Raw genomic sequence first — 27,763 nt, 5'->3', positions numbered from 1 at the left:
TCCCAGTTTAAAGAAAGTGTGATTCTTGGTAGGTGTCCAGCTGATACTTGATTGAAGCATTAGAGTGGTTAATAGTTTCTTGTAGTTTCTCCGTTTTCACCAGGAAGCTGTGCAAAAGCCGTCACTTCCAAATGATTTCTGGTGGTTCAGAATATTCAGACTTAATCATTGAGGTGTTGCTGCCACTCTGGAAGAGGATTTCTCAACTTCAGCACTGTTGATATCTTTGCTTGGATAATCTTTTCCTATAGGAGCCTGCCCTGTATGCTGTAGAAAGTTTAGCAGCAAACCTGGCCTTTACCCACTAGAATGTAACCACTCCAGCAGTGGGTTCCTAGGGAGGCTAAAGCTACCCTGTCCTGCTAAAGCCTGTTCTGTTCCTACTGGGCTAGTAATCTCCTTTGGCTCACTCCAGCATATGTATCTTCATGTATCATACTGTAAAAGACTGAAATTGGGGGTGAAGGGAGATCAAGTAATCCAACCTCTGGAATTTCCTGGCGATCCAGTGGTTAAGACTCTACCTGCCAATGCAGGGGATGCAAGTTCGATCTCTGATCCACTAGGGGTCCCACATTCCACGAGGCAGGTGGCGGTGGTGGTGGTTTAGTCACTGTCATGTCCGACTCTGCAACCCTGTGGACTGTAGCCTGCCAGGCTCCTCTGTCCATGGGATTCTCCAGGCAAGAGTACTGGAGTGGGTTGCCATTTCCTTCACCATGAGGCAAGGGGGAGGACTAAACCCTTGCACAACTACTGAGCCTGTGTGTTCTAAAGCCTGTGCCGGGCAACAAGAGAAGCCAGCACAATGAGAAGCCTGTGCACCATAATTAGAGAGTAGGCCCCCAGCGTGGCCACTAGAGAAAGCCCTTAAGCAGCAACAAAGACCCAGCGCAGCCAAAAAATAAAAAATAGCAATATGACCATGTCAGAATTGCTCTAGTGATGAAGAATGCTGAAGTGCTGGCAGGGCCTACAGATGATAAGGTCCCAGCTGCATGAGTGTCCAGAGTAAACCTCAGGCAGGACTGGCTTTTATGTGTGATACAGTTACAATGAAGATTACACATTCAGGGATAGTTTGGGGTCAAACTGGAAAGGCTGGATAGTTGTCATAGCTCCCGGTCCATTATAATAGGTGTGTTTCCCTCTTAAATGGACTTGAGGCTGGAATTTGTTTGAAGGCAACGGAGAGGAAGTGGATGACTAGGCTCTCCCAGATTTCATGGTCCTGCTTTACCCTTTTAATAAGACGTTAAAAGAGATGTCCCCTCTGCATTCGGCCTGGAGGCATATACACATGTGCACAGACGCGTGCAATTCTCTCCAGCAGCCCCGCCCCCACCTGCCTCTGACTGCCACTCGGGCAGAGGCACCTCCCTGTTCCTCCCATCCCGCACGCTCTCGGCGCCAGGTTTGCGGTGTGCACGCACAGGCCATTTCTGCTCAGTGGCTGTGTGCGTGCCATCACCGCCTGCTGGACTGAAGCGTGTTTGCAGTCTAAGAAATTGGGTAAGTTAGTGCTTTTTGAGCACTTTCTGTATTCACATGTTTTCTTATTTTCATTATTCCACGTTATTCTTCTTCTTAGTATGCAGGTCAGGAAGCAACAGTTAGAACTGGACATGGAACAACAGACTGGTTCCAAATAGGAAAAGGAGGACGTCAAGGCTGTATATTGTCACCCTGCTTATTTAACTTCTATGCAGACTATATCATGAGAAGCGCTGGGCTGGAAGACACACAAGCTGGAATCAAGATTGCCGGGAGAAACATCAATAACCTCAGATATGCAGATGACACCACCCTTATGGCAGAAAGTGAAGAGGAACTAAAAAGCCTCTTGATGAAAGTGAAAGAGGAGAGTGAAAAAGTTGGCTTGAAGCTCAACATTCAGAAAATTAAGATCATGGCATCTGGTCCCATCACTTCATGGGAAATAGATGGGGAAACAGTGGAAACAGTGTCAGTCTTTTATTTTTGGGGGCTCCAAAATCACTGCAGATGGTGACTGCAGCCATGAAATTAAAAGACGCTTACTCCTTGGAAGGAAAGTTATGACCAACCTAGATAGCATATTCAAAAGCAGAGACATTACTTTGCCAACAAAGGTCCATCTAGTCAAGGCTATGGTTTTTCCTGTGGTCATGTATGGATGTGAGAGTTGGACTGTGAAGAAGGCTGAGCGCCGCAGAATTGATGCTTTTGAACTGTGGTGTTGGAGAAGACTCTTGAGAGTCCCTTGGACTGCAAGGAGATCCATGCAGTCCATTCTGAAGATCAGCCCTGGGATTTCTTTGGAAGGAATGATGCTAAAGCTCAAACTCTGGTACTTTGGCCATCTTATGCGAAGAGTTGACTCATTGGAAAAGACTCTGATGCTGGGAGGGATTGGGGGCAGGAGGAGAAGGGGACGACAGAGGATGAGATGGCTGGATGGCATCACTGACTCAATGGACGTGAGTCTGAGTGAACTCCAGGAGTTGGTGATGGACAGGGAGGCCTGGCGTGCTGTGATTCATGGGGTCGCAAAGAGTCGGACACGACCGAGTGACTGAACTCAACTGAGGCTTGAAAATGCCAAGTAAATTGCCTACAGTCATTTGTATGTGTGTGATGGAGCCAAGATGTAAATCTACTAAATCTGACTTGTGAGCTTACAAGAGCCCAACCAAATTATGTTTGGACATAACGGTTTTTCTCCCAGGAGCTCCACAGCAGAGAAGGCAAGCATCATTAATCTACAGAGAAACAGAGATCACACAATTGCTCTTTATCACAGACCTCAGTGGTTATTTTTCTAACATCATTCACATTACCCATGTTTTGTTTGACCCTTGAACCCTTCTCTCCATTTTGTAAACCAAACGGAGGAAAAGGACCCTACGGGCCTGCAGGTGTGCATAGAAAAGCCTAGGACTCATTAAATTTCCTTCTCACCAGCTTGAAAGCAAAGGCCCAGCAAGCGGTGGCACTCATTCTTACCCTCCTACTTGAGATGACCAGCCTGATTTTGATCTACCTCTGTGGTATTAGTAACCTTCTCTAGAACCCAGAGTTTTCCAAGAATGTGTCATTTAACAGGGGTGGTCTTATTTCCCAGCAACAAGAATGAACACTTATGTTAAATGATTTCACATTATCTTGCTGTATCCTCAAAGGAATCTAATTGGGTAATTATTTTCCCTCTCCCCGAGATAAGGAAAGAAATCCAAACAAGAATATAACATCTCCTTTCCAAACAAACACAAGCAAAAAAAAGTTGAGAAAATCCATAAAACTTAGAGCAAAGAATCCAAAACTGAAAACGTCTTCCAAGAGTAACCTGACCCTTCCTACACTCACCTCATGAGATGCTCATTCTAGTCTCAAAGACACAGGACCTACAAGCCATCCTCAGAGGATAAAAACCCTTTCAGGTGCTTTCCTTCCTTCTCTCAGGCTAATTGTTCAAAAGCAGTAACTGCACAGAGAACAAGGAAAGGGGCAGGGAGGATAAAGGTGGGAAGGTACGAGGGACACGGAGAGATCCCTCCCCTCCTTTTCCCCTTTTCCTGATCCAAGGACCCCTGCTTTTTCCATTCTTCCATCAAACCTCTCCTTATCTTCTTGAACTTCCTACAGCTCCCCTGAAAAATTACAGGAATAACTCATTTCACTTACACTGCAACCCAAATTCTCAGGGCAACAGAAAATGCGTATCTCTCCTTCACATACTTGAATGTCATCTTAAGAAAATACAACAAGAGTAGGGGAGTTGGTATGTACTCGTGAAGCAAGTGGTACAAGAATTAGACAAGTTACCTTGTTATTACTCCTGAAATCTGATCTTTAGATCTTAATATGACACATGTAAAGGAAAACAAGTGGGAAAACAGAGGATCAAAATATAACCAACGATGACTAGGATCACCATTGGAGAAGGCAATGGCACCCCACTCCAGTACTCTTGCCTGGAAAATCCCACGGGCGGAGGAGCCTGGTGGGCTGCAGTCCATGGGGTCGCTAAGAGTCAGACACGACTGAGCGATGTCACTTTCACTTTCATGCATTGGAGAAGGAAATGGCAACCCACCCCAGTGTTCTTGCCTGGAGAATCCCAGGGACGGGGGAGCCTGGTGGGCTGCCGTCTGTGGGGTCGCACAGAGTCGGACACGACTAAAGTGACTTAGCAGCAGCAGCAGGATCATCATCCCTAAAGCATGTTCATGTGTCCATAACTGTCACACTCTTCCCTACCCTCACTGATATTTCTTGTTTCCGTTGTGAGGAAACGCATTCCCAGTGGGAGAGAAAGTAAAGCTCACAGCCAATGGCATCTTTGGATGCAAAGGAGACATCTTTTTTCTTTTATTCTATAGAACAATATATAGTACAAAGATAGGCTCTTTATTCAGACAGTAGAGTAAGACACAGCAAAGTGAGAAGGCGGGCTGTCTCCATGGCAACAGAAAGTCTCATAAACAAAGTCCTTGACTTCTGTCACACGGACTCGTCCTGGATCAGGAGACAAAAGGTTTTGACTTGACAAAAACAAAACTGGGCAGCCTGGCTGCACTGTGGAAGGCTGGCTGGCTGTGTGCTCTCCGGTCAGGCCTTCTGGAAGTGCTCGGTGAGGACATCGAGCAGCTCCTGCTTCTTCAGCCCGCCCTTCAGCCCGTACATCCTGCAGGCTTCCTTCAGGGCAGGCACGGTGAGTTTGCCCAGTGTGCCCTTGCTGACGTGGGCCTTCAGCTCCTCTTCGGACAACTCCACCTTGGGCCTTTTGCTTCCATAACTTTCATCATCTGAGGACAGAGGTCAGGTGGGAGTGACTGGAAAGGCTACCAGTGGGATCCCAGCTATACAGCACAGGGGCCCTCACGTCATCAGGGCAGCAGTTAACCATCTTCCATAAAGCTGTGATGCCCACCTAGCACACGTTGGGGAAGACGGGTGTCTTGATAAGGCAGCTTCAGTTATACACAAAATTTAGAAAGTATCACATCTAGGAGGGAGTTAAAGGTCACGAGTCTTACCAGTTCACTCCAAACTCCTGATCATTCTGGGTGAGCAAGTCATTCCTTCCTTCCTTCCTTTATTCAAAAAGCAATTATACTTTCAAACTATACTACAAAGCTACAGTAATCAAATATAGTACTGGCCCTGAAACAGACACATAAATCAGTGAAGCAGATAGAGTCCAGAAATGAACCTGCATTACACGGGCAATAAATATGACAAAGGAAGCAAGAATAGGGGGAAAAGACAGCCTCTTCAATACGTGGTGCTGGGGAAACTGGTCAACTATGCACAAAAGAATCAATTATTTTCTTACACCATACTTTAAAAAAAACTCAAAATGGATTAAAGGCTTAAATGTAAGACCTGAAACCATAAAACTTCTAGGTGAAAACACAGGCAGTCTGCTCTGTAAGCTGTGCGGTGCGGCCAAAAAAAAAAAAGAAACCCACTGAACATCCATGCCCAGCTCCTTACCTTTTTTTCGCTTGGTTACTTTTCCCTCAGGATTATAATCTGGTGGGTAGACAAGTTCCTTAAACTCATCCACGAGGGAGCCCAGTCTTTTATCCATTACTTCAGTCTTGGGCACTAGAAAATAAAAACACAAGAAGGGTGGCCTGGTGAGTCACAAGCCCAGCCTCGGCCCAGTCAAAATCTACAGGGACCAGAGAAGAAAATACAGCATTGCTGAGACGGGGAGGTGTATGAAGGCTCCAGGAGGCAGCTCACCTGGCCACGAAAATGTTCACTGAAAGTCTAACATTTACCAAGTAGCTTCTAACAATTGCACTTAATGAGCACAACAGCCAGGCACTCTCTTAAATGCTTTAAACTTACTATTATTTTTATTTACTCCTCCTAACAATCTCTGGGGTAGGGAAACCTCTCTCCTCATTTTACAGAAGTGGAAATTCGAGAGGTTAAATTACTTTGCTGAGGTCAAACAGCAGAGAAGGGGCAGACTTGAGAACAGGGCTAGAGCCAAGGGATTCAACAAGAGTCCCTGCCTTCGGGGCTTACAGGCCAGGTGGGAGGAGGAGGAGGTGAAGACACAAATGCAGCAGAGTCCGGCAGTGCCGTGAAGGAAGAGGCCATACAGGCATGCGGGAACACGGCGGGACAGTGGTCAGAAGGACTCTGTGCGGACAGTCTGGCAAGCTGAGTCCAGTCTCAGCAGAAGGCACGGGAATGAGAGACAGCAGGTGACACAGCTTGCAGGTGGAGTATGAGGAGGGCAGGACCAGCAAGGAGGCTAGAAAGGCAGCATGGCGAGGTCACGGAAGCCTCAGATGCCTGCCCAGGAACTAGGCCTCAGGCTAAGAGTGTTGGGGAGACTTTGAAGGGCTATGAACGGGGGAGCGACATGTTCAGACTGACATTTTGGATCTCCCTGCAGGCCAGCTGTGCAGAGTATGAACTGAAGGAGGGTGAGAGAGAAGCCTGAAGCGGTGGGGGTTCAGGGGCATGCCAGGCCCAGCTGATAGTCACCACCATGACCCAGGTCCAATAACGCTTATGCTTGTAAGGCTGGCTCCTATTGTCTAATATGAAAGAGAACATTAATAACTGGGAAGCCAAGAAGACCAAACTAATGGTTCTGATCTTTTCAACCGCTATCTAGAGTCTTTATTAAATCCAACCTGTTTTCCACTGGGGATTTACTGACATCGCTAAATGTCATGCATCCTCCTATGAAATACATCAGAGAGTCACAATCCAGACAGGGGCCAGCAGGGAGCTCAGAGGCCAGGCAGATCTCCATGCTGGGTAACGAGGTACATTTTCCGAAGGCAGAGCATGCCATCTGATGCAGCAGCAGTGGGCACAGCGGTTCAGAGCAAGGGCTCTGGGCCAGCTCACAGGATTCCGAACCTAGATCCACCCACCACTACTACTTGGTGCCTGGGGCAAGTCACTCCCGTCTCTGCAAACCAAGGATAGTAACAGCACCCACCTCACGGTCATCAGGAATAAATGAGTCAACACACTGGACAACAGTGCCCGGCACACGGCAAGCACTCAATAAATGGTACAGACTGTTGTTTTTAACTTTTACCAACACGGAGTCATGGGTGGCCTACTTCAGAGATGGGTCTCAGAAGCCTGGCACTTTCTCCACCTTTTACTGCAGAACTGGCCAGATCTGTTCCCAGGCAATCTAAGCTGGTCTAGAAAATCTCTCAAGCAGAGATGCCCTAGACAACAAGGTCAAGTACTCACAGGCTGCCAGGAAATGCATGCATAGCACTGGAGCAGGAAGAATTAACATGAAAGCCTCCCATGAAAAGAACTTCTCAGCTCGGTTATGGCCTCCTTACATGTCAGGTCCACTGCTTGCTCAGGCTCCATCAAATCCAGCGCCAAGGCTTCCATGTTCCTGAAGTGCTGCTGCAAGACTGGGTTCTCAAAGCTGTCACTTCTGTTAAAACAGTACCATGAATAAATTTTTAAAGTTAAGATGTAAATATTTAAAAAACAAAAATAAAAACTCAGCTGAGACAGTGCAGGCCCAAGGTCAGCTGAGAAATACACCCAGGGTAAAACAGCTGGGAGTTTTCTCTCTTGAATCAACCTCTTTCTTCCCAATTTTCAATTTATTGTCTGATGCTAAAGATACAAAAGTGAACTTAAAAGCAAAACAATACCCACCTATCTGTCTGACAATGGCAGCTGTGGGCAGAGACAGAAATAGAGGAGGCAGGGCCAGGGGAGGCAGGTACAGAGAAAAGATGAAGGACGGATGATAGGCGCTGAGGAGATAATGAACTTGACAGTTTCTTTTACCACATTCAAAAGCAACATGAGAGTAAAAAGAGAAAGAACCTAGAGGCATACAGTCCTAGACTTGAACCCTGGCTCCCGTTCCTTTTAGCTGGGTGAATCTGGACAAGTTGCCTCACTCCTCTAAGCCTCAGTTTCATCTGTAAAATGAGCAGGTTCTTATGAAAATGCCATTGAATTATATAAATGAGACACTGTAGGAACTGTATCTAGAACAGTGCCTGGCACGTGGTAGAATCTTAACACTGCTTCCATTTGCCCAATAAAGGACTATACCAGGTTTCCTTTGAAGGAGGAAGGTCAGTTTGCCCAGAAGTAGCCCAGAGACAAAAGATGGAATGGAGGGTTCTGCGAGATGGTCTACGTGCGTGTGACGGGGAGTAACTTGAATGATATAATCATCCTTTTAACCTTGCAACAGTTGACACTGGGTTTACTTACTTTTACTCGTTGTGTGACAACAATCAAGAAGAAGGCCATCCAAGAACCTTCTCCTTACTGCTGCTTTGTTGAGCAAACTCAACTAACTAACCTGGCTTTCTCAGCACAACAGGTCATAAACACTCATAAGGTCACAACAGCTATAAACACTTCGCACAATTCCGGAGTTTCAATATAAGACCTTTCACTCTCTGCATAGCTTCTAAAGAGTTATAAACCATCAGTTAATGGAAAATTAGAAAATCATATTCTCTTGGTCTGTGTTTAAGTTGAAACTCCAGTTAGACCTTCAACTCAAGAGGCAGTTCCAGAAGAAAGCCTGTGAATAATGCATCACTCGCCTGTACTTGAAGCGGAGCTTCTGAACAATAGCCTTCATCTTGTCTACCTGCTCTGGGTTGGCCATGACTTTTTCAGTGAAGGGCACCTTCCGTTTGTCATCAGCATAGGGCAAGAAGACGAGCTGGAAGCCTGAGGAAGAAAGGTACGTCTTCGGAGACTTGATCTAATAAAAGGCTTCAGTCACCGAGTCGTCGTTTTTCTCTCAGCCCTGATTCACCCTTTTGTGTCCTGTGCTGCTGGGGCTGACTTCCCTGGTGGCTCAGACAGTAAAGCATCTGCCTACAATGCGGGAGACCTGGGTTCAATCCCTGGGTCAGGAAGATCTCCTGGAGAAGGAAATGGCAACCCACTCAGTCCTCTTGCCTGGAAAATCCCATGGACGGAGGAGCCTGGTGGGCTACAGCCTACGGGGACGCAGAGTCGGACATGACTGAGCGACTTCACTTTCTTTTTTTCCTGCTGGGGCTGACACCCTGCAAACCCCATTTCTTCTTTATCAGCTGATTCCTGTGAGCATCTACCTAGCAGACTCCCTTCGGCGTCTTCAAAAGGGAGGCCTGAAAGCAGGAGAGTTCCTTCTCAGGTACTTCCTGTTCTGGCCAGTGTCACCTGAGCCACCATCCTTCTCAGGTACTTCCTGTTCCGGTCCATGTCCCCTCCAAGCCAGCTTCCAGCCTCCAGCTTTTTCCCTACACCCAGAGCCAGGTGGAAAGTGCCCCTCCCTGGAGGGCTACACCCCACCATCAGCCTCTCCTCTGAGCTTCAACCTCTCCCCTTTGTTCCCCCGCCTTCAACACATACTAAACAGGAAGAGGTAAGGGTTATCAGGCTGATCCCTCTCCTATTACTGATGGGTTTCAAAAAGACTGAAAAATCCAGAGACTGAAACCCAGGTGAAGAGCCCTTGCTGGCAATGCCAAGAGGTCCAAGCAAAAGGAAGGAGCAAGCCTCTTAGCTCTCCCCAGCACTAATGTCTCCCTCTAGCGCCCACTATTGACAGTCTCCCTGACAGCCTGCTGGCAATGGAGAAATGGGGCTTGAAGAGCCTCACCCCCTCAGGAGCACAGAGCTGAGACTACAGCTTAAGAACTGACATAAAAGCTGTTCCTGAGCATTCTGATGACCAGGGTTAGAAATATTAACACGTTTAAAGACTTCCTTTATCATTTTTATTAGCATAGCTAATGAAGAACAATGACTACCATCGACAGTAGTAGGCTGCCTTGGGCTAGGCACTTATATGTTTATTAACTTATTTCAAATGTGAAGCAACCTTGAGAGAAAAGTATTCCAGAATTCTCATCTTTGCAGAGAAGGAACATAAACAGGAAGGTTCAATTATTTGCCCAAGTTGGCAAGCTAACAGGTGGCAGAGAAGGACCTCAAAAAGACACTTATGTGTCTTACTTCAGACACTTAAGTATAAGATAAAATTTGACTTCAAAACCCAATCTTTCCTCTATACCTCACTGCCTTGTTCACAGGAGATAAATCGACTATTTAACATTACCAGGGTATCAAACAATGGTTTTTAGTAAAGAATGTGATATCTGTGAGACCCCATGAACTTATGACAATAACCCATGAATAGTCCCTATGTAGTTAATTCTCAACCCTGGCCGCAGAGCTGCCTTGTACAGTTGTACATGCTGTGTACTGCACAACCACATATGATAGCCTTCTCCAGCTGCTCTTCAAATTCACCTATGCAACCTTATAAAAGGGCTTCCCAGTTGGCTCACTGGGTAAAGAACCCACCTGAAATGCAGGAGATATGGGTTAGATCCCCGGGGTCAGGAAGATCCCCTGGAGGAGGGCATGGCAACCCACTCCAGTGTTCTTGCCTGGAGAGTCCCACGGACAGGGGACCCTGTCGGGCTACGGTCCATAGGGTTGAAAAAGAATCAGACATTACTTCGTGACTAACAACAACAGCAACCTTATAAATACAAAATTTCCAGGCTCCGTTCCTAGAGACTCTGCTTTGGCCAGTCTGAGTTGGTATCCCATGAGTGATTCCAAAGCCTAAGCCGAGTTCAAAAGCCCTGAAATCACCTCTTCCACCTACCTGGGGGAGCCACCTGAATTTTCTGGTCATCCAGCTCCTCTTCCTGTGGCACCAAGGCCACAAAACAAGGCGGGCTGTTCCGGCGCGGTGTGTATCTGCACACTGCCATAACCTCCTTCTCCAGGCACTTGGTGAGCAGAGCACTGAACAGGGTTGAGCTCCCTGGAAAACAAACATCCCAGGGTTCTACATCCTAAAGGTGTCTCCTCCTTTCTTCCCTCTTAGCCCAAGTTATAAGCCTACAGTTTCTCTTCCATTTTCTTAAAAGGACTTTTGACACTTAAATAGGTCAGGGGTGATGGACCCAGAGCAGAGAGAAAAGTTGGGGGAGCAGAGGCACAAAAAGGAAAGGAGTAAGAGATTGGGAGCATCAAATATTCCACTTAGGAATGTGAATTACTGATGTCAGTTCACTTTCACTGTCATTAGGCTAATGATCAGAGAAGCCAATGGCACCCCACTCCAGGACTCTTGCCTGCAAAGTCCCATGGACGGAGGAGCCTGTAAGGCTGCAGTCCATGGCGTCGCTGAGGGTCGGACACGACTGAGCGACTTCACTTTCACTTTTCACTTTCATGCATTGGAGAAGGAAATGGCAACCCACTCCAGTGTTCTTGCCTGGAGAATCCCAGGGACGGGGGAGCCTGGGGGGCTGCTGTCTATGGGATCGCACAGAGTTGGACACGACTGAAGTGACTTATCAGCAGCAGCAGGCTAATGATATAAGCCTGAGTTGCTAATGAATACCAGTCAGGTCCAGATCCAGGGGGTTCATTAGTTATAGCACAGAGGAATATAGGTCTGGACAGATAAACCCAGTGGCCAAGTTCAGTTCAGTTCAATTCAATTGCTCAGTCATGTCCGACTCTGCAACCCTATGGACTGCAGCATGCCAGGCCTCCCTGTCCATCACCAACTCCCGGAGCCTACTCAAACTCATGTCCATTGTATCAGTGATGCCATCCAACCATCTCATCCTCTGTCGTCCCCTTCTCCTCCCACCTTCAATCTTTCCCAGCATCAGGGTCTTTTCCAATGAGTCCACTCTTCGCGTCAGGTGGTCCAAGTATTGGAGTTTCAGCTTCAGCATCAGCCCAGAGGTCAAGTTCATGCATTTCTAATTGCAACACTAAAGAAGATGCCAGGTTTGTGTTTTGTTTTTCCCAAACTCCCTATCCAATGCCTCCAAGAAAGAATTTCAAAGCAAGTAAGTTTTAAATATGCTAATTTCATATCCCCTCCTGGATATTCACAATATGTGTCAGTGTACTGTAGGTCCTAAAGAAATCTTTCTTTAGTCCCATGTTTCTAAAATTTATTTGAGCATGAAACACTTTCAAAACACCCAGTAACGCCTCCTATACAGTTTCCAGCGGCAGCCATTTGGGAAATGCTGCTCGGTAAACTGCCTTCTACGTCACTTCTTCGTTTACCCGTGGCCCGTGCCCCTTACCATTTATCAGGGACTCCTCGGGGTACACGAACAGGGAGTGCCTCAGGTAATGGTGCTTCTTCAGCATCATCAAGGGCTTGAAACCGATGAGAATGAAACCTGGTTCATCAAACCGCTTAAGCTCTTCCGTTTCCTCTTTCTCTAATACAATCTGGCGATGACTATAGGTCTATAGAAAGGGAACGACGAGAGCCATGTAAAGAGGCTATGCAGAGACGCAAATGGTCGCTACGTGACACTAGCAAGTGAAAACCGGCGTTCTTCTAAGGGGCAGGAAGCACCTTCCTCCTGCCAATAGGAACGGACACTTATTGACGGCTGACCAGGCTGCACTTTTACCACCCAGTTTATCATCTGTAACAACTTCCTCGGCGGTAAATGTTTGTTTGTTTGTTTGTTTTTTAATTTTATTTTATTTTTAAACTTTACAATATTGTATTAGTTTTGCCAAATATCAAAATGAATCCGCCACAGGTATACCCGCATTCCCCATCCTGAACCCTCCTCCCTCCTCCCTCCCCTACCCTCCCTCTGGGTCGTCCCAGTGCACCAGCCCCAAGCATCCAGTACCGTGCATCGAACCTGGACTGGTGACTCGTTTCATACATGATATTATACATGTTTCAATGCTATTCTCCCAAATCTCCCCACCCTCTCCCTCTCCCACAGAGTCCATAAGACTGATCTATACATCGGTGTCTCTTTTGCAGTCTCGTACACAGGGTTATTGTTACCATCTTTCTAAATTCCATATATATGCGTTAGTATACTGTATTGGTGTTTTTCTTTCTGGCTTACTTCACTCTGTATAATAGGTTCCAGTTTCATCCATCTCATTAGAACTGATTCAAATGTATTCTGTTTAATGGCTGAGTAATACTCCATTGTGTATATGTACCATAGCTTTCTTAACCATTCATCTGCTGATGGGCATCTAGGTTGCTTCCATGTCCTGGCTATTATAAACAGTGCTGCAATGAACATTGGGGTACACGTGTCTCTTTCCCTTCTGGTTTCCTCAGTGTGTATGCCCAGCAGTGGGATTGCTGGATCATAAGGCAGTTCTATTTCCAGTTTTTTAAGGAATCTCCACACTGTTCTCCATAGTGGCTGTACTAGTTTGCATTCCCACCAACAGTGTAAGAGAGTTCCCTTTTCTCCACACCCTCTCCAGCATTTATTGCTTGTAGACTTTTGGACCGCAGCCATTCTGACTGGCGTGAAATGGTACTTCAGGCGGTAAATGTTAAAAACTCTGCTTTACAGATGAGTGTACTGACGCTCAATAGTTACTAACTTGCTCCAGGTTATACAAGTGAACTGGGCCTCAAACCAAACCACATCTGGCGCTAAAGGCCTGGCTCTTTCAGCATTTATGCTTTCCCTCATGTCATAACGTGTACTGAACTCTCAGTCCACGGGGTCGCAAAGAGTTGGACACGACTTAGTGAACAACAACAAACTCTCAGCACCACCCGCTGACACAAAAAGGATGCTCAAACCTTACCTATTCATTGAGAGGATCTATGTCAGGTACTGTGAGAGGTCTCAGTTAATATGGGAGGCAGACACACACACAGACAGACACACACACATCTCTTTCAAACATCTGTTACTACCTGTTACACTTTCAAATGTCAACATTTGCATTTGGATCCTAAATATGTGATTTGTAACAGAAATTAGTAACAATCAAATTTGAGTTTTATTTAAAAAACAAAACAAAACAAAACAGAGCTCTTAAAAGATTTTTCTTGTAGGCACAATGAATCAAGAAAGAAACTCAGAAACCAGAAGAGGTACTGCCTATCAATAAACCAATATGGAAAGCTAAGCTACCTGCAAAATAGAAGGGGAAATTTGTCATTTTCTCCTTCTGGAAAGTAGGGCAAGACACTTTGGCCTGAAATTTGTGCTCTAAAAAACATCTCAAGGGTTGAATCAAAATAATATCTAATTTTAGTCACTTAGTTGATCCTCCTATGTCTTGAACTTATGCAAAAGTGCTCTCCCACATTTTGCATAATTAAAAAGAAAGGATGACTCATTCAACTTTAATTTTAGATATTAAACCTTTCTACAGGGAAGTATTATATTCAACATGCTGAGATAAACCATAATGGAAAAGAATATATATATATTAAAAAATATATATATATATATATATATATATATATATGAAAGTGAGAGTTGCTCAGTTGTGTCTGACTCTTTGGAACCCCATAGACTGTAGCCTGCCAGGCTCCTCTGTCCATGAAATTCTCCAGGCCAGAATACTGACGTGGGTAGCCTTTCCCTTCTCCAGGGGATCTTCCCAAGCCAGGGACTGAACCCAGGTCTCCCACATTGCAGGCGAATTCTCTACCGACTAAGCCACCAGGGAATCCCAAGAATACTGGAATGGGAATTTCCTGACCCAGGAATCAAACCCGGGTCTCCTGCATTACCAGTGGATTCTCTACCACCTGAGCTACCAGGGAAGCCCTATATATAACTGAATCACTTTGCCACATAGCAGAAATTAACAGAATATTAGGACTTTCCTGGTGGTCCAGTGGCTAGGACCCTACAGTCCCAATGCAGGGGGCCTGGGTTCCATCCCTGGTCAGCAAACTAGATCCCACGCGCCACAACTAATAATAGTTTGAATGCTGCAACTAAATAATAAAGATCCTCCGTGCCACAACCAGAAGATCCTTCATGCCACAAGGAAGATCAAAGATCTGCAACTAAGACCCAGCATAGCCGAATAAATTAAAATCCTTCTCCAGATTAAACAAAGGTGAGAGGATGAGACATAATGTTCTACATTCTTAGTCTGTCTTTCAGATTAAGAAAGGCATGCACGTATCATTTCAAAGCACAGAAGAAACTGTGGTTAGTTTGGCAAAAAAAACAACAACCCTCTCCCTAAAAAAATGAGTACGCTTCACATCTAACACACTTCACACTTTCCCTAACTCATCTCCCTTGTTGCTGCTTAGTCACTAAGTTGTGTTCAATTCTTGTGATCCCATGGACTACAGCCACCCGGCTCCTCTATTCATGGGATTTCCCAGGCAAGAATACTGGAATGGGTTGCCATTTCCTTCTCCAGGGGATCTTCCCAACCCAGGAATCAAACCTGGTCTTCTGCATTGGCGGGCGGGTTCTTTACCACTTGAGCCACTAGGGAAGCCCTATAGCACAGTGGTAAAGAATCTGCCTGCCAATGCAAGAGATGCAAGAGACTTGGGTTTGATCCCTGGGTCGGGACGATTCCCTGGAGTAGGAAATGGCAACCCACTCCAGTAATCCTGCCTGGGAAATCCCATAGGCAGAGGAGCCATGGTGGGCTACAGTTTATGGGTTGCAAAGAGTTGGACATGACTGAGTACACACAACGCGCCTACCTAGTCAACTATAAAACCCTTTCTGCCATGGTACTGAGCAAGGAATTAGACTGTTAAGACTCAGAGCAGCACGTGCTGAGTGATAGAGGGCTGAAGTTTTCACTGACCTCTCTTTCAAATAACTGGTTCTAACTTTCTAGCCCCTAAGGTATTACTGATCCAGATGCCATATTCCAAAGGGTAATGACAACAACTTGGCTGGAAAGATGCACACGTGAAAGTTATTTAACTGGTTAGACTGATCCTGTCTCCCTCCTCAACAGTTCAACAGGACAAAATTCAGTTAAGAAGGAAGACCTACCTGGGACCTCTTGGTGTCACTAGGCAAAAGCAAACTGCCTGTATTTACATTAAATGTCCGGGTCTTAGTTTTCACTGGTTCATTGGTTTCACGATAAAGCCTCACTGGGGGAGGTCTGTAAGCCTTCTGGACCATATTATAAATGCCAACAGTGAGCGTGACATCTTTGTTGAGTTTAAGCTTCAACCTGAAGGAGAGAAAAATTTTTTAATTTGGACTTAAAGATTATACTTTCCTATCTAAAATACCTTCATGGCTCCCAAGCCCTGATTTGTTTCATCCCGTCCAACAATTCAAGCTCTTTGAATACAAACATAAAGCATTTTAATAATACAATGGAGTTTGCTGTAATACTTCTCAGGGTCTGTATCACAAAAAATTAGTTTCAGAACATATTATTAACTCCTTAAAATAATGATAAGAATGTATTGTAATGATTTTTTAAATTGAGTCTAGCCATTTACTAAATCAATTTACAGCTATTTTCTCATTTAATCATCATCATAACCCTGTAAGTACTATGTTATCTGTGCTTTCTGCTTGTCTGGTATATCTTCCCTCTTCTTTTAACCATGAAACCCCAATTTTTCTTTGAGAAATCTCCCTTTCCCTATTGCTCTGGGAAAATGTCCAGCAAAGTACCATGCCCTACCCTGACCAAAGGATGGGCACATCTGGTCCAGGCTCAAGCCATCAGACTTGTTCCTGAGAGTCTGGAGACAAAGAGCTCAGGACGGTGCCTGGCACATAATAATCATGCAGTAAAATAATTACGTTATTTTATTATAGCAAGGGTAAGTGTAATAATTTTCTAAGCCTTAGGCAATTAGTTCTCAAATAGCTCCAATTTATTATTATTCATATCAGTATCCTATAATGACTCTTTCACAAAATAGTAAGACTAGCTATCGTTTATAATTACGTTATTCCTTTTCATCATCACAGCAGTCCTTTAAGGAGGAACCATTTTTGCTCCCATTTTACTGAGGCTCAGAGAAGCTACATGATTTACCCCAGGCCACACAGCAAAGGGGCCAGGACTAGAATTCAAGTCAATCTGACTCCATAACCTACCTTCAACCACTGTTTCATCCTCCCTGCCACTTCCACCAATATGTTAGATTTCCAAACTGTAGTAGTAACAATATTCCACTGTTTCAGGAAGAGGGGGAGGTGACAGGGTGCTTATTTGAGGAAAAAGAGAAACTTCCCCCCTCTTTTCTTGGAGGAAAAGAGAGACCAACGACAAAACTATAACTATAGCAAAGAGCTGCATCTTGGTTTCCTTAAAAAACTTCATGGGTTTTCTAGTAGAATTGTAATTTTTTGAAAACAGCTCCAAATCTACCAATGGTCTCATTCTTCTCTACTGAGGAAAGCATGTGAAGAAGTCTGATGCTCTTCAGTAAGAAACACTGAAGAGGCTTTAGGATTCTAATCCTAACTTCTCTAAAAGAAGATAATCCAACGCTCTGGTTCCCATGGCTCAGATGGTAAAGAATACGCCTGCAGTGCAGGAGACCGAGGTTCAATCCCTGGGTCTGGAAGATCCCCTGAAGAAAGGAATGGCAACCCACTCCAGTATTCTTGCCTGGAGAGTTCCATGGACAGAGGAACCTGGTGGGCTCCAGTCCACGGGATCCCAGAGAGTCAGACATGAGGGAGCAAATAACACTTTCCCTTTTTCATTTTTAATAAGAAACTAGAATACCACCACAACAATGATAATAATTAACATGCATTGGGTTTTTGTTCTATACGAGGTACGATTGTTATCCCCAATCTACAGAGGAGAAGAAACTGACAATGTTCTACAGAGTGCACCCAGGGACATCGTTAGGCCACAGTTGTTTACCCCAAAGGAGAGGTGTGTTACTTCGGACAAACAGCATACCTGCTCTGTCTAGAGAAAGAAAAGCAAATAGCTTGTGTCATCCTGAAATAAAGCACATTTCTCTAAGAGGAACACAGTGAGGCAGTGGTATAACCCAGAGCTGGTACAACCCAAAGCTAAGTTGCCAAGAAGGTCAAAGCCATGCATGGGCTTATGATTAGTTAGGGGCCTTGAAGGTGCTGACCCAGGCTTAATACCCACCTGGAGAGCACACGCTTCCTGGTCTCCTTGGCGCGAACCTTCCTCAACAGGTCTTCGAGCTTGCTAGACTCCTCAAAGTGAATCCCTATGTCCTCATTCTCTGCTATGATAACATCTCTGTAGAACAAGGATGTGTCGAAGCCTCCACGTTTCTTTAGGTGCATCAAGTCAAGGAAGATACCTGGGGCGAGGACAGACAAAAATGAGGGGAAACAATTTCCAACAAGGGAGAATTTTTTTCAGTTAAGTTCAAATATGCTAAACAAATGCTTCCAAAGACTAGAGTGAGAATAAACACTTTCAGGACTGAGAGAAAGTAGTTAAGGGGATCAGCTGCTCTAACGACTTCAGAAAAGTTATTCAAAGAACCAGCATTTGTGGTGGCACTGCAGTCAAGAAAAGCTCGCTCTGGTAGAGTCCTTCAGACAGCTAATGGCCTGGCCATTTTTACTGGGAATGTTACATAATGGTCTCCCCTAGCTTCACTTTATTTTTTCATTTTCCTCTGAAGGGTGAAAAGCAAATATTTGACATCAGCTATAAAGAAGCAATAAAACATGACTTGGCAATTAAACAATGACCAAAAAAAAAAAAAAACAATGGAAGGGACTTCCCCGGTGGTCCAATGGTTAAGACTTCACGCTTCCATCGCAGGGGGCATGAGTTCAATCTCTGGTTGGGAAACTAAGATTCCCACAAGCCACACGGTGTGATCAAATAAATTAATTAAAGACTGGGGGCCTCTCCTTTGGGGAAAGGGTGTACTATCCTTTGTTTGATGAATAAAACTGAGCTGTAATGGAGCTGTTAAAAAAAAAACAAAAACAGAATGAGAATACCAACCTGTGTCCCGGAGATCCCCAGCTTTGGTCCTGGCCCGGCTGGCTTTGGCACTGTCATCGCCGTGGGGGTCATCTTCATTGGTGAAAAGCATGATCCTCTTATGGCTCATCTTGAACTGGACGTCGCTGAAGAGGTTGGCACAGACCCACAGCACTTCACTTAAGGAGTAATCAGATCCATGGCCAATTTGGTCTTCGAAATATTTCTTCCCCTCCTGCCCCTTAAACTTGTCAAGCTCCTGCACTCGTTTAACACCTGATCAGAGACAGGGAGTTAAATGGGCAGAAAAGTCAGAACGGTGTCAGTGGCCACACTTACAAAACTAACAGAAGGGCCTACGGTCTCTTTCTCACCCAGAGCTGATTAACCCATGCAACAAAGGTCCACATCCCAGGAAGAACCCCCTTGTGCAGGAAAGCGTACTCCCAGTCAAGATGTCATTGCTTCCTCCTCCACAGCCCTCCTTGTGCATGGCATGTCCCTTGTCCCTTCTCATGTAAAAGGGAAAAGTTGATCACAGAATACTATTGACCTGGATTATCCAATTCCTGTAAGACGTAAATATTTTTGAAATTCACTGAATTTTTGTCCTTCTTGGTACCATAGAACACCACTGCCAAGAGATCTCGATTACTGCTTATGATCTTATTGGTGTATACGCTCCGGATACACTGAAAAAAAAAAAAAGCAAAATTTCAATTAATATTATTTACCACTAAACTTAAGCTCCACAAGCGCCTGACACATAGTAGAGCACTGAATATGTGTTTGCTGAGTTTATACATGGCTTTAGAGCAAGGCGTGACTCCTATCTTCAGGCAACTCACAAACCAGTGAGAATGCTGGCCATTGACATTATAATAACAAAAGCAGATTGCGATAAACACAGAAGTATAAGCAGTTCCTACCATAATCAATCAGAGAATTGAAACCAGGTATATACCCAGGAAGGAAACTCTAGGGAAATAGAAATAAATAAATAAAAGCCCAGCACTAGAATTAGAAACAGAGAAGGCGATGGCATCCCACTCCAGGACTCTTGCCTGGAAAATCCCATGGATGGAGGAGCCTGGTGGGCTGCGAAGAGTCGGGCATGACTGAGCGACTTCACTTTCACTTTTCACTTTCATGCATTGGAGAAGGAAATGGCAACCCACTCCAGTGTTCTTGCCTGGAGAATCCCAGGGACAGGGGAGCCTGGTGGGCTGCCGTCTCTGCGGTCACACAGAGTCGGACACGACTAAAGTGACTTAGCAGCAGCAGCAGAATCAGAAAACCAGAATTTGAGTCCCAATGATGTCATTTACTTAATTGGCTGAGTCTAGACAGGCCATTTTATCATTTCTCTAGTAGCCTGATACCAAGAAACAAAATATACATGTATAAAATTTAAGCAAATGTTAAGTATATGTGAACTGGGGGCTTCCCTGGTGATCCAGCGGTTAATGACTTAGCGATTAAACCACCACCAGCACCAGTGGTTAAGAACCACCTACCAATGCACAGGACCCAGGTACCACCCCTGGTCCAAGAAGATCCCACATGCTGTGGGCAAGTAGGCCTGTGCCCCACAACTACTGAAGCCCACGCACCTAGACCCCACGCTCTGTAACAGAAGAATGAGAAGCCCAAGAACCCCAACTAGAGAGTAGCCCCCAATCTCTGCAACTAGAGAAAAGCCTGCAGGCAATGAAGACACAGAGAGCCAAAAATAAATAAATTTTAAAAATGTTAAAAAAAAAAAGTATATGTGACCTAAAATAAATCTGTAACTACCAACAGCATTTTTTGAAATAAAATTTGCTTAATCATACATTTAAAGACATCAGTATTCCAGGAAAGTTCTAGCCATCCATTTAAACTAAAGCCAGCATCTGATAAATCAGTGTCTTATAAGTGCGTTAGTCCTTGTGGCCTATAATTCTAGGGACGCTGACAAAATTAAGTTTCTGATTCTGCAAACGTGAGGAATAAACCAACCCTGGGAACCCCCCTCCATATCCTGCTTGAGACTCTACCTGGTCTTCCTCCTTAGTAACTCTCTCCTGGAATGCAGAACTTATATATGGCATATCTAGTCATTGACAGTAATCTTCACTGCAAGTAGTCATTTTTTAAATTTAAATTTTTTATTTATTAAGTCTAAAGACAATTAAAATCTTTAAGGTAATCATTTCTATAAATATTTTAATCTATTCTTTGCGCACTCTACAAACATCTACAAAAATCTGGTGAGGGTTTCTTCATGTTCTAAAATAAACCACATACACAGCACATACAAACTAAAATAGAATGTAAGTAAATGTTTTTTCATTGCTCCTTATCAAATACATTATGTTCATCTGTGAATGTTTCACTTATTCACTGCATAATATGGCAGTTCTTTCTGGGTTCTCTAGGTATTCCCATTTCACTGAGCCCTGTGAAATTACACATAGCAATCTTTTTACATACACTGTAAGTGTATCATTTTGGGGCAGAGGGTATATAGCCTTCATCACATCTCCAAAGAGGCCCGTGAACCAAAAAATGTTAAAGCAGTGTTCCTCAAGGAGTGATCTCCAAACACTGGCATCACCTTGGAACTTCGATGGACAAGCATTTTCTTTTCTTTTTGGTCTCTGTATGTGGGATCTAGTTCCCCAACCAGGGATCAAACATGAGCCCCCTGCAGTGGAACCATGACCACTGCCCCACCAGGGAAGGCCCTGGAAATGCAAATTCTTGGGCTCTGCTCTAGACCCACAGAAGCAGAAATTCTGACTGCAGGGTGAGGTCCTATAATCTGTGTCAACAAGCCCTGCATGATGTAGGTTAAAGACTGAAAACCACTGCTTTAAAGTTCAAAATTGTTTTTATTCTTTTTTTTTAGATGCAAGATATTCTGACTTGTCAACTGAAAGAACTATTTGTATAGAAATTAGAACATGAGAAACCTCTCTTTGATTCCCAACTGCAAAAATATGAGAAACAAGATATATAATAAATCCTTAGAAATTCCTCTCTGTGAAGGGATAGTAACATGTTTAATTGAGGTGAAATTCACATAACAAAACTAACTATTTTAAAGTGAACAATTCAGTGTTCAATTAATACTCACAATGTTGTACAGCCACCACCTCTATCTGTAACAGTTACCAAAAATTTTCATCATCCCAAAAGCAAACCCCATACCCATTAAGAAGTTGCTCCCCATTCTTCCCTCCCCCTCCAGCCTGGGGTAACTAGCCACCTGCATTCTCTGTGGATTATCTATTCTGTATTTCATATAAATGCAAACATACAGTATGTGACATTTTGCCTGGCTTCTTTCACTTAATGTTTTCAAGGCTCAATCACCTTGTATCTTGTATCAGTACGTCATTCTTTTTTATGGCTTCAGTCCATTTGGCTTCCCCAGTGGCTCAGTGGTAAAGAATCTGATTGCCAATGAAAGAGACTCAGATTTTATCCTTGGGTCAGGAAGATTCCCCGGAGAAGGAAATGGCAACCCACTCCAGTATTCTTGCCTACAAAATTCCATGGACAGAGGAGCCTGATGGGCTGCAATCCATGGGGTCACAAAAGAGCCAGAACGACTTAGTGACTAAATAACAACCATCATATTCCACCTATATATAAACTCCAATACTTTAGCCATCTGATGTGAAGAACTGACTCACTGGAAAAGACCCTGATGCTGGGAAAGATTGAAGGTGGGAGGAGAAGGGGATGACAGAGGATGAGATGGCTGGATGGCATCACTGACTCGATGGACATGAGTTTGAGTAAGCTCTGGGAGTTGGTGATAGACAGGGAAGCCTGGCGTGCTGCAGTCCATGGGGTTGCAAAGAGTACGACATAACTGAGCAACTGAACTGCCTATATATAAACATTTTGTTTATCCATTCAAAAAGTTTTAGAATGAGATAGGGAGTGGTGACATGAATGACTAAATACCTTAAAATTGTATACTTCAAAATGGTTATGAAATTACTTCCTAATTTTGTTATGTAAATTACATCTCAATCTAAAAAATGAAAATATTTAATTCTGATAATTTGACACAGCAGGTACTATTATTATTTCCATTTTACAGATGAGAAAATATATAAGAGCTTTAGCAACTCTCTTAATATCATACAGTTGGTAAGTGGCAGAATCAGGATTTGAGAAGCTGTTTTTTATTTAATTGGGTAAATACTCAGGAGGGGAACTCCTAGGTCAAATAATAAGTCTATGTTTAAGCTTCTGAGGAGCTGCCAAACTGTTTTCCACAGCAGCTGATCCATTTCATATTCCTACCTGCAACGTATGAGGGTTCCAATTTCTCCACATCCTCGCCAACACTTCCTATTGTTCTTTTTTTTTTCAATTATACCAGTTCTAGTGGGTATGATACCTCATTTTGGTTTTGGTTTGCACTTCTCTAATGTCTAAAGATGTCGAGCATCTTTTCATGTGCTTTTGGACATTTGAACATCTTTAAAGAAATGTATATTCAAGTCTTGTGCTCATTTCTAAATTAGGTTGTCCGGGGCTTCCCTGGTGGTACAGTGGATAAGAATCCTCCTGCCAGGGACTTCCCTGGTGGTCCAGTAGTTAAGAATTTGCCTTGCAATACAAAGGACATGGGTTCCATCCCTGGTAGGGGAACTAAGACCCCACATGCCATGGAGCAACTAAGTTCATGTGCACAACTAGAGAGCTCGAGTGCCACAACTAAGACCAACGCAGCCTAATAAATAAATAAATATTAAACAAACAAACAAAAGAATCCTCCTATCAATGCAGGTAACGTGAGTCCAGCTCCTGGTGGAGGAAGATCCCACATCCCGAGGATCGCCTAAGCCAGTGTACCATAACTACTGAGCCTGCATGACCTAGAGCCCGTGTGCTGCAACGAGAAGCCACCGCAGTGAGAAGCCCTCGCAACATAGAGAGGAGCCCTGCCTCGCTGCAACTACAGAAAGCCCACGTGCAGCAATGAAGATCCAGCACGACCAAAATAAAATGAATAAATAAAAATTAGGCTGTTTGTCCTCTTGTTGTCATAATCTTCCACAATCACAAGTAATACTCAGATTTCACATAATTACTTACAAAAGGGCTTATCTCACAGCATAACTGTTGGAAGTTGTTTCCTTCCTTTACACAAACATCTCTAGAGAAAAAGGAGCCCACTTCTACTACCAGAGCTAACACAGAAGGTGGGACCAATGTATTCCCAGGGTCAGAAGTTCAAACCCAAAATAAAATGGGCCTGCTCTCCAACTCTTGGTATTCTTTTTCAGCTGCAAGTATAGGTAGCCATCCTAGGAGGCTAACCACCATTTATCAATCCAAACAAACTTTTCTAAGAGTGCACATTTTTTAAAGGGGTGTTAATACTTTTTTGTTTGTTTAATTTAATGAAAAGGTAGTCTCACCTGGATGCTCATGTCAAAAGGAGTCAATTCATCTTCATCCTGAGATTCAAACATGGCCCTGGAAGCATCAACCAAGAAAATCAAACTATCTCTTCCTGAATATGAATAATCTCCTATGGGGGGAAAAATTTTGAAGGAAATATTTGTGGTTGTTTCACATTTATCATGTTTATTATTCATACTAAAACAAATAGAAAAAAGCCCATTAAGCAAAACTATAACCTGATGAATTATTATAAGATGAACATCCCTAGGGAATTCCTTTGTGGTCCAGTGGTTAGGACTCCATGCTTTCACTGCTGAAGACACGGGTTCAATCCCTGGCCAGAGAACTAAGATTTGGCAAGCCATGCTCACGCAATGCAACCAAAAAAAAAAAAAGGCAAACATTCTTAAAATCAACACCACATCACGAAATTGAATCTTGCCAGTCACCCCTGAAGCCCTCTCCAGGTCCCCTTCCAATTTTAACACCCATCTTCCTCCCAAGAGTAACCACCATCCTGACTTTGGTAGTCATTTTTCATTATTTTTCTTTATAGTTTAATCATCCAAGCCAACATTCCTACACACTGGTTTTGACTTAAAAGCAAAAAACAAAAAAAAACACCAGTTTTTAAAGCCTCTTAATCCATGGACAGCCCCTCTGTCTTTTGTCTCTTATAATTTATTTACCAAAGAACCTAGATATTATGTCATATAGTTTTCCACCTTCTGGATTTTGCTTGACTACATTCTTTTGATGTAGATTAACATAGTTCTGTCTTTTCCACAAAGGACCTATAGAGACTTCATCGGATTTGGGTTTATTTCTTTCTTTTTTTCTGGCATAATTACATTATAGGTGATGTTGAGTTTTTCATAAAAAGACATATATCTGGTTGTCTCCCTTTTGACTATGCTGTTTCCTAATGCAATAAATTCATTTTCCCATCTTTGCTAAAGCAATATAGCAATATGTGTCAAGAACCTTAAAGAAAAATTCTACCTTGAGCCAATGAATTTTACTTCTCAGGAATCTATATTAAGAAAATACGATACGGAAAAACCCTATGCAAAAATTTCCACAATGTTGTTTATTAAAGTAAGAAACTGAAAACTTAAATGTCCAAAGGAAGGTAAACTGAAAAAAATCACAACACATTTAAAATGAGTCATAGAGGGTATATTTGCAGTTACATGGAAAGATATATCTATAGTACAGTAAAGAAAAAAGGCACACAGTTATGTTTAAAATTCTTTTTGAAAAACATAAATTTTGAAAGTATAAATTAAAGGGAAAAAATATAAGCACTATAATTACAATTATACAAAAATCAGATACAAATAAAAACAGACTATATATACTTAGGAAATATATAGTCTGAAAGATAAAGGAAGTAAATATGCTAACTGCCAAAATGCTAGTAATGGCTGTGTAAGGGTGATAGATTATGTAGATTACAGATCTTTCATTTTTATATTTCTTTTATTTCTCACTTTTAATAAAAATACTTTACCATTTTCTACCAAGGACTTAAATTAACCAGTATGTAGAGTACATGATTTCCTAAAAGAAATCAACCCTGAATATTCATTGGAAAAACTGATGCTGAAGCTCCAATACTTTGGCCACCTGCTGCAAAAAGCCAACTCACTGGAAAAGATCCTGACACTGGGAAAGACTGAAGGCAAAAGGAGAAGCGGGCAGCAGAGGATGAGATGGTTAGATAGCATACTGCCCCAGTGGACATGAATCTGAGCAAACTCTGAGAGGCAATGAAGACCAGGGGAGCCTGGCATACTGTAGTCCACGGGGTCGCAAAGAGTTGGATGCAACTTATTAACTGAACAACAGACATGCAACCCTTGTTTCTTTTCCTTTGGCCTATGTGTTACTGTGTTGCCTGAACATATTCCCAAAACACCAGGCTAAGGTGTTCTTGCCTGGAGAATCCCAGGGACGGGGGAGCCTGGCGAGCTGCCATCTATGGGGTCGCATAGAGTCGGACACGACTGAAGCGACTTAGCAGCAGCAAGGTGAGGGAATGACTCTTGTATCTGTGTTGCTAACATTTACTCTTTGGTTGCTGCAGTTATTGTAGGGTGAAAACATTTTTGCACTGAGGTCCAAGAATGAGAAAAACTTCTTTCCTGGGTTAGGAAAGGTCTTACCTGAGCCACCTAAGGTGACCCTTAATACCAATGTTTCAGTGTAATTTATTGGAGCTCAATCTATCAGTGCCCAGCAAAAGTTTAAGACAAGGAATGTACCATCGACTAGAGCAGGACCCGAATAAAAGTGCCTAGGGCTTCCCTGGTGGCTCAGCTGGTAAAGAATCGGCCTGCAATCTGGGAGACCTGGGTTCGATCCCTGGGTTGGGAAGATCCCCTGAAGAAGGGAACGGCTGCTTGCTCCAGTATTCTGGCCTGGAGAATTCCATGGGCTGTATAGTCCATGGGGGTCGCAAAGAGTCAGACATGACTGAGCAACTTTCATTTTCACTTTCAGAGCAGCTCTGCAAAGTTCAAAGGGAGGAAAGTACTGGAGATTCTGTGGGGAAAGAAGGGTGGGCCAGGAGGCAACAAGGGTCATCCAGCAGAGATAGGCAGGGAAAGTCTTTCACACACACACAATGGTACGTGTTAATGAAAGTCACTTACCACCTGCTTCAAGGCCCTCTTCTTGTTCTTCTTCCTCATCACCCTCATTTTTGTAGTAAGACTCCCACCCTGACATGTTGTTACTGCTCACTAGGTGAAAGAAAGCGAAGATCAGTAACAAAGTAAATTTAAACCTAAAAGTTATCCACTCCTAGGCTCCTTTGAGATCTGTCCTAAAGGCTACAGGTTACTTGTTAGAAATGGGGATGCTGGATCCTGCTGCCTGGAGTGCTTGGTAATTGAGATGCAAAGGTAAACGGGCATGGGGACCATTCCTGAAGCAGCCTCTCCTGAGCTATATCCCTTAAGGACGATTCAGGGGGGGTGGCCCGGGATAACGCCTCTAATGGGTGTGCTTGGGTAGCCTGACGCAGTGGTCCAGTCCCGCCTCCGGCATCATCCGGACTGGAGATTCCCAGTCCAGGGTACTCCGTCTTTTAGCAGACCCACTTATCCTCATCCCGCCCCCAACTCCTCAGCCAGCTATGCCCACTGAGGTCTCAAACGAAGCTGCCCTCCAAGGCCAGGTGCCGCCTTCTCTCCGGAGGAAGAAACGAAGATCAGAGGCTGTCTCCTCCACTCCCTCGGGTCTGCACACTTCTGGCTGACACCGCCCCACGGCGAGGCTACGGGGGACTCGCACGACTGAATAGGCAAAGTAGAATGAAATCAGCCCTGACCAGAAAGCAACAAACGAGAACAGCCACTTCCCGCCTACCTTGACCTCGAGGAAGATATTATTTTGGGCGGAAGGCGGGGCGCCGAGCACGCGCAAGCTCCTGTTCTTGCACCCAATCAACGCCGCTTACGTCATCACGCACAGCGCGCCCCGTTCCTGTCTAGCAAACACGCGCACTCCCATAAGGCGCTATCCACACCGGACGCGAACTACCACCACGCCGTCTGCGAAGCCCCGCCCCCGCCCGCCAAACCCCGCCCGCCAAACCCCGCCCCTCGTCATCCGTAAGGACACTACGCACATGCGCGAAAGT

General features: G+C 44.1%; 1 protein-coding gene across 7 annotated transcripts; it reads right to left on the bottom strand.

Moving 5' to 3' along the window:
• Nucleotides 1–4,320: 4,320 nt before the first annotated feature.
• On the bottom strand, nucleotides 4,321–27,610 carry XRCC6 (X-ray repair cross complementing 6). Of its 7 annotated transcripts, XM_070790494.1 has the most exons (14): nucleotides 27,265–27,427; nucleotides 26,772–26,861; nucleotides 24,129–24,241; nucleotides 19,253–19,391; nucleotides 18,721–18,975; nucleotides 17,878–18,058; nucleotides 15,783–15,969; nucleotides 12,090–12,258; nucleotides 10,637–10,798; nucleotides 8,568–8,697; nucleotides 7,323–7,423; nucleotides 5,479–5,592; nucleotides 5,019–5,075; nucleotides 4,747–4,912 (listed from the first exon to the last, which is right to left on the bottom strand). In XM_070790494.1, coding segments are annotated over exons 1-13 (1,695 nt in total). In that variant the 5' UTR covers nucleotides 27,266–27,427; the 3' UTR covers nucleotides 4,747–4,912; nucleotides 5,019–5,022. The 7 variants fall into 7 exon arrangements, with proteins under 7 accessions (XP_019817448.1, XP_019817449.1, XP_019817447.1 ...); XM_019961889.2 differs by lacking the exons at nucleotides 5,019–5,075; nucleotides 27,265–27,427 and adding an exon at nucleotides 27,490–27,610 and having other exon boundaries at nucleotides 4,321–4,787; XM_019961890.2 differs by lacking the exons at nucleotides 5,019–5,075; nucleotides 27,265–27,427 and adding an exon at nucleotides 27,452–27,497 and having other exon boundaries at nucleotides 4,321–4,787.
• Between the last annotated feature and the right edge of the window lie 153 nt (nucleotides 27,611–27,763).

This window comes from Bos indicus, chromosome 5 (genome assembly GCF_029378745.1).
Source record: "Bos indicus isolate NIAB-ARS_2022 breed Sahiwal x Tharparkar chromosome 5, NIAB-ARS_B.indTharparkar_mat_pri_1.0, whole genome shotgun sequence".
Classification (NCBI taxonomy): Eukaryota; Metazoa; Chordata; class Mammalia; order Artiodactyla; family Bovidae; genus Bos; species Bos indicus.
Note: the sequence above shows the minus strand (reverse complement) of the source record. Positions and strands in the feature narration are given on the sequence as shown.

Excerpts from the sequence above, each read along its gene's own strand:
- XRCC6 (XM_019961888.2), bottom strand. Across the intron at positions 7,424-8,567 it reads AAGCTCCGCTTCAAGTACAG|AAGTGACAGCTTTGAGAACC; the intron begins GCGAGTGATGCA and ends CTGTTTTAACAG. Across the intron at positions 5,593-7,322 it reads GCAAGCAGTGGACCTGACAT|TGCCCAAGACTGAAGTAATG; the intron begins GTAAGGAGGCCA and ends TTTATTTTCTAG.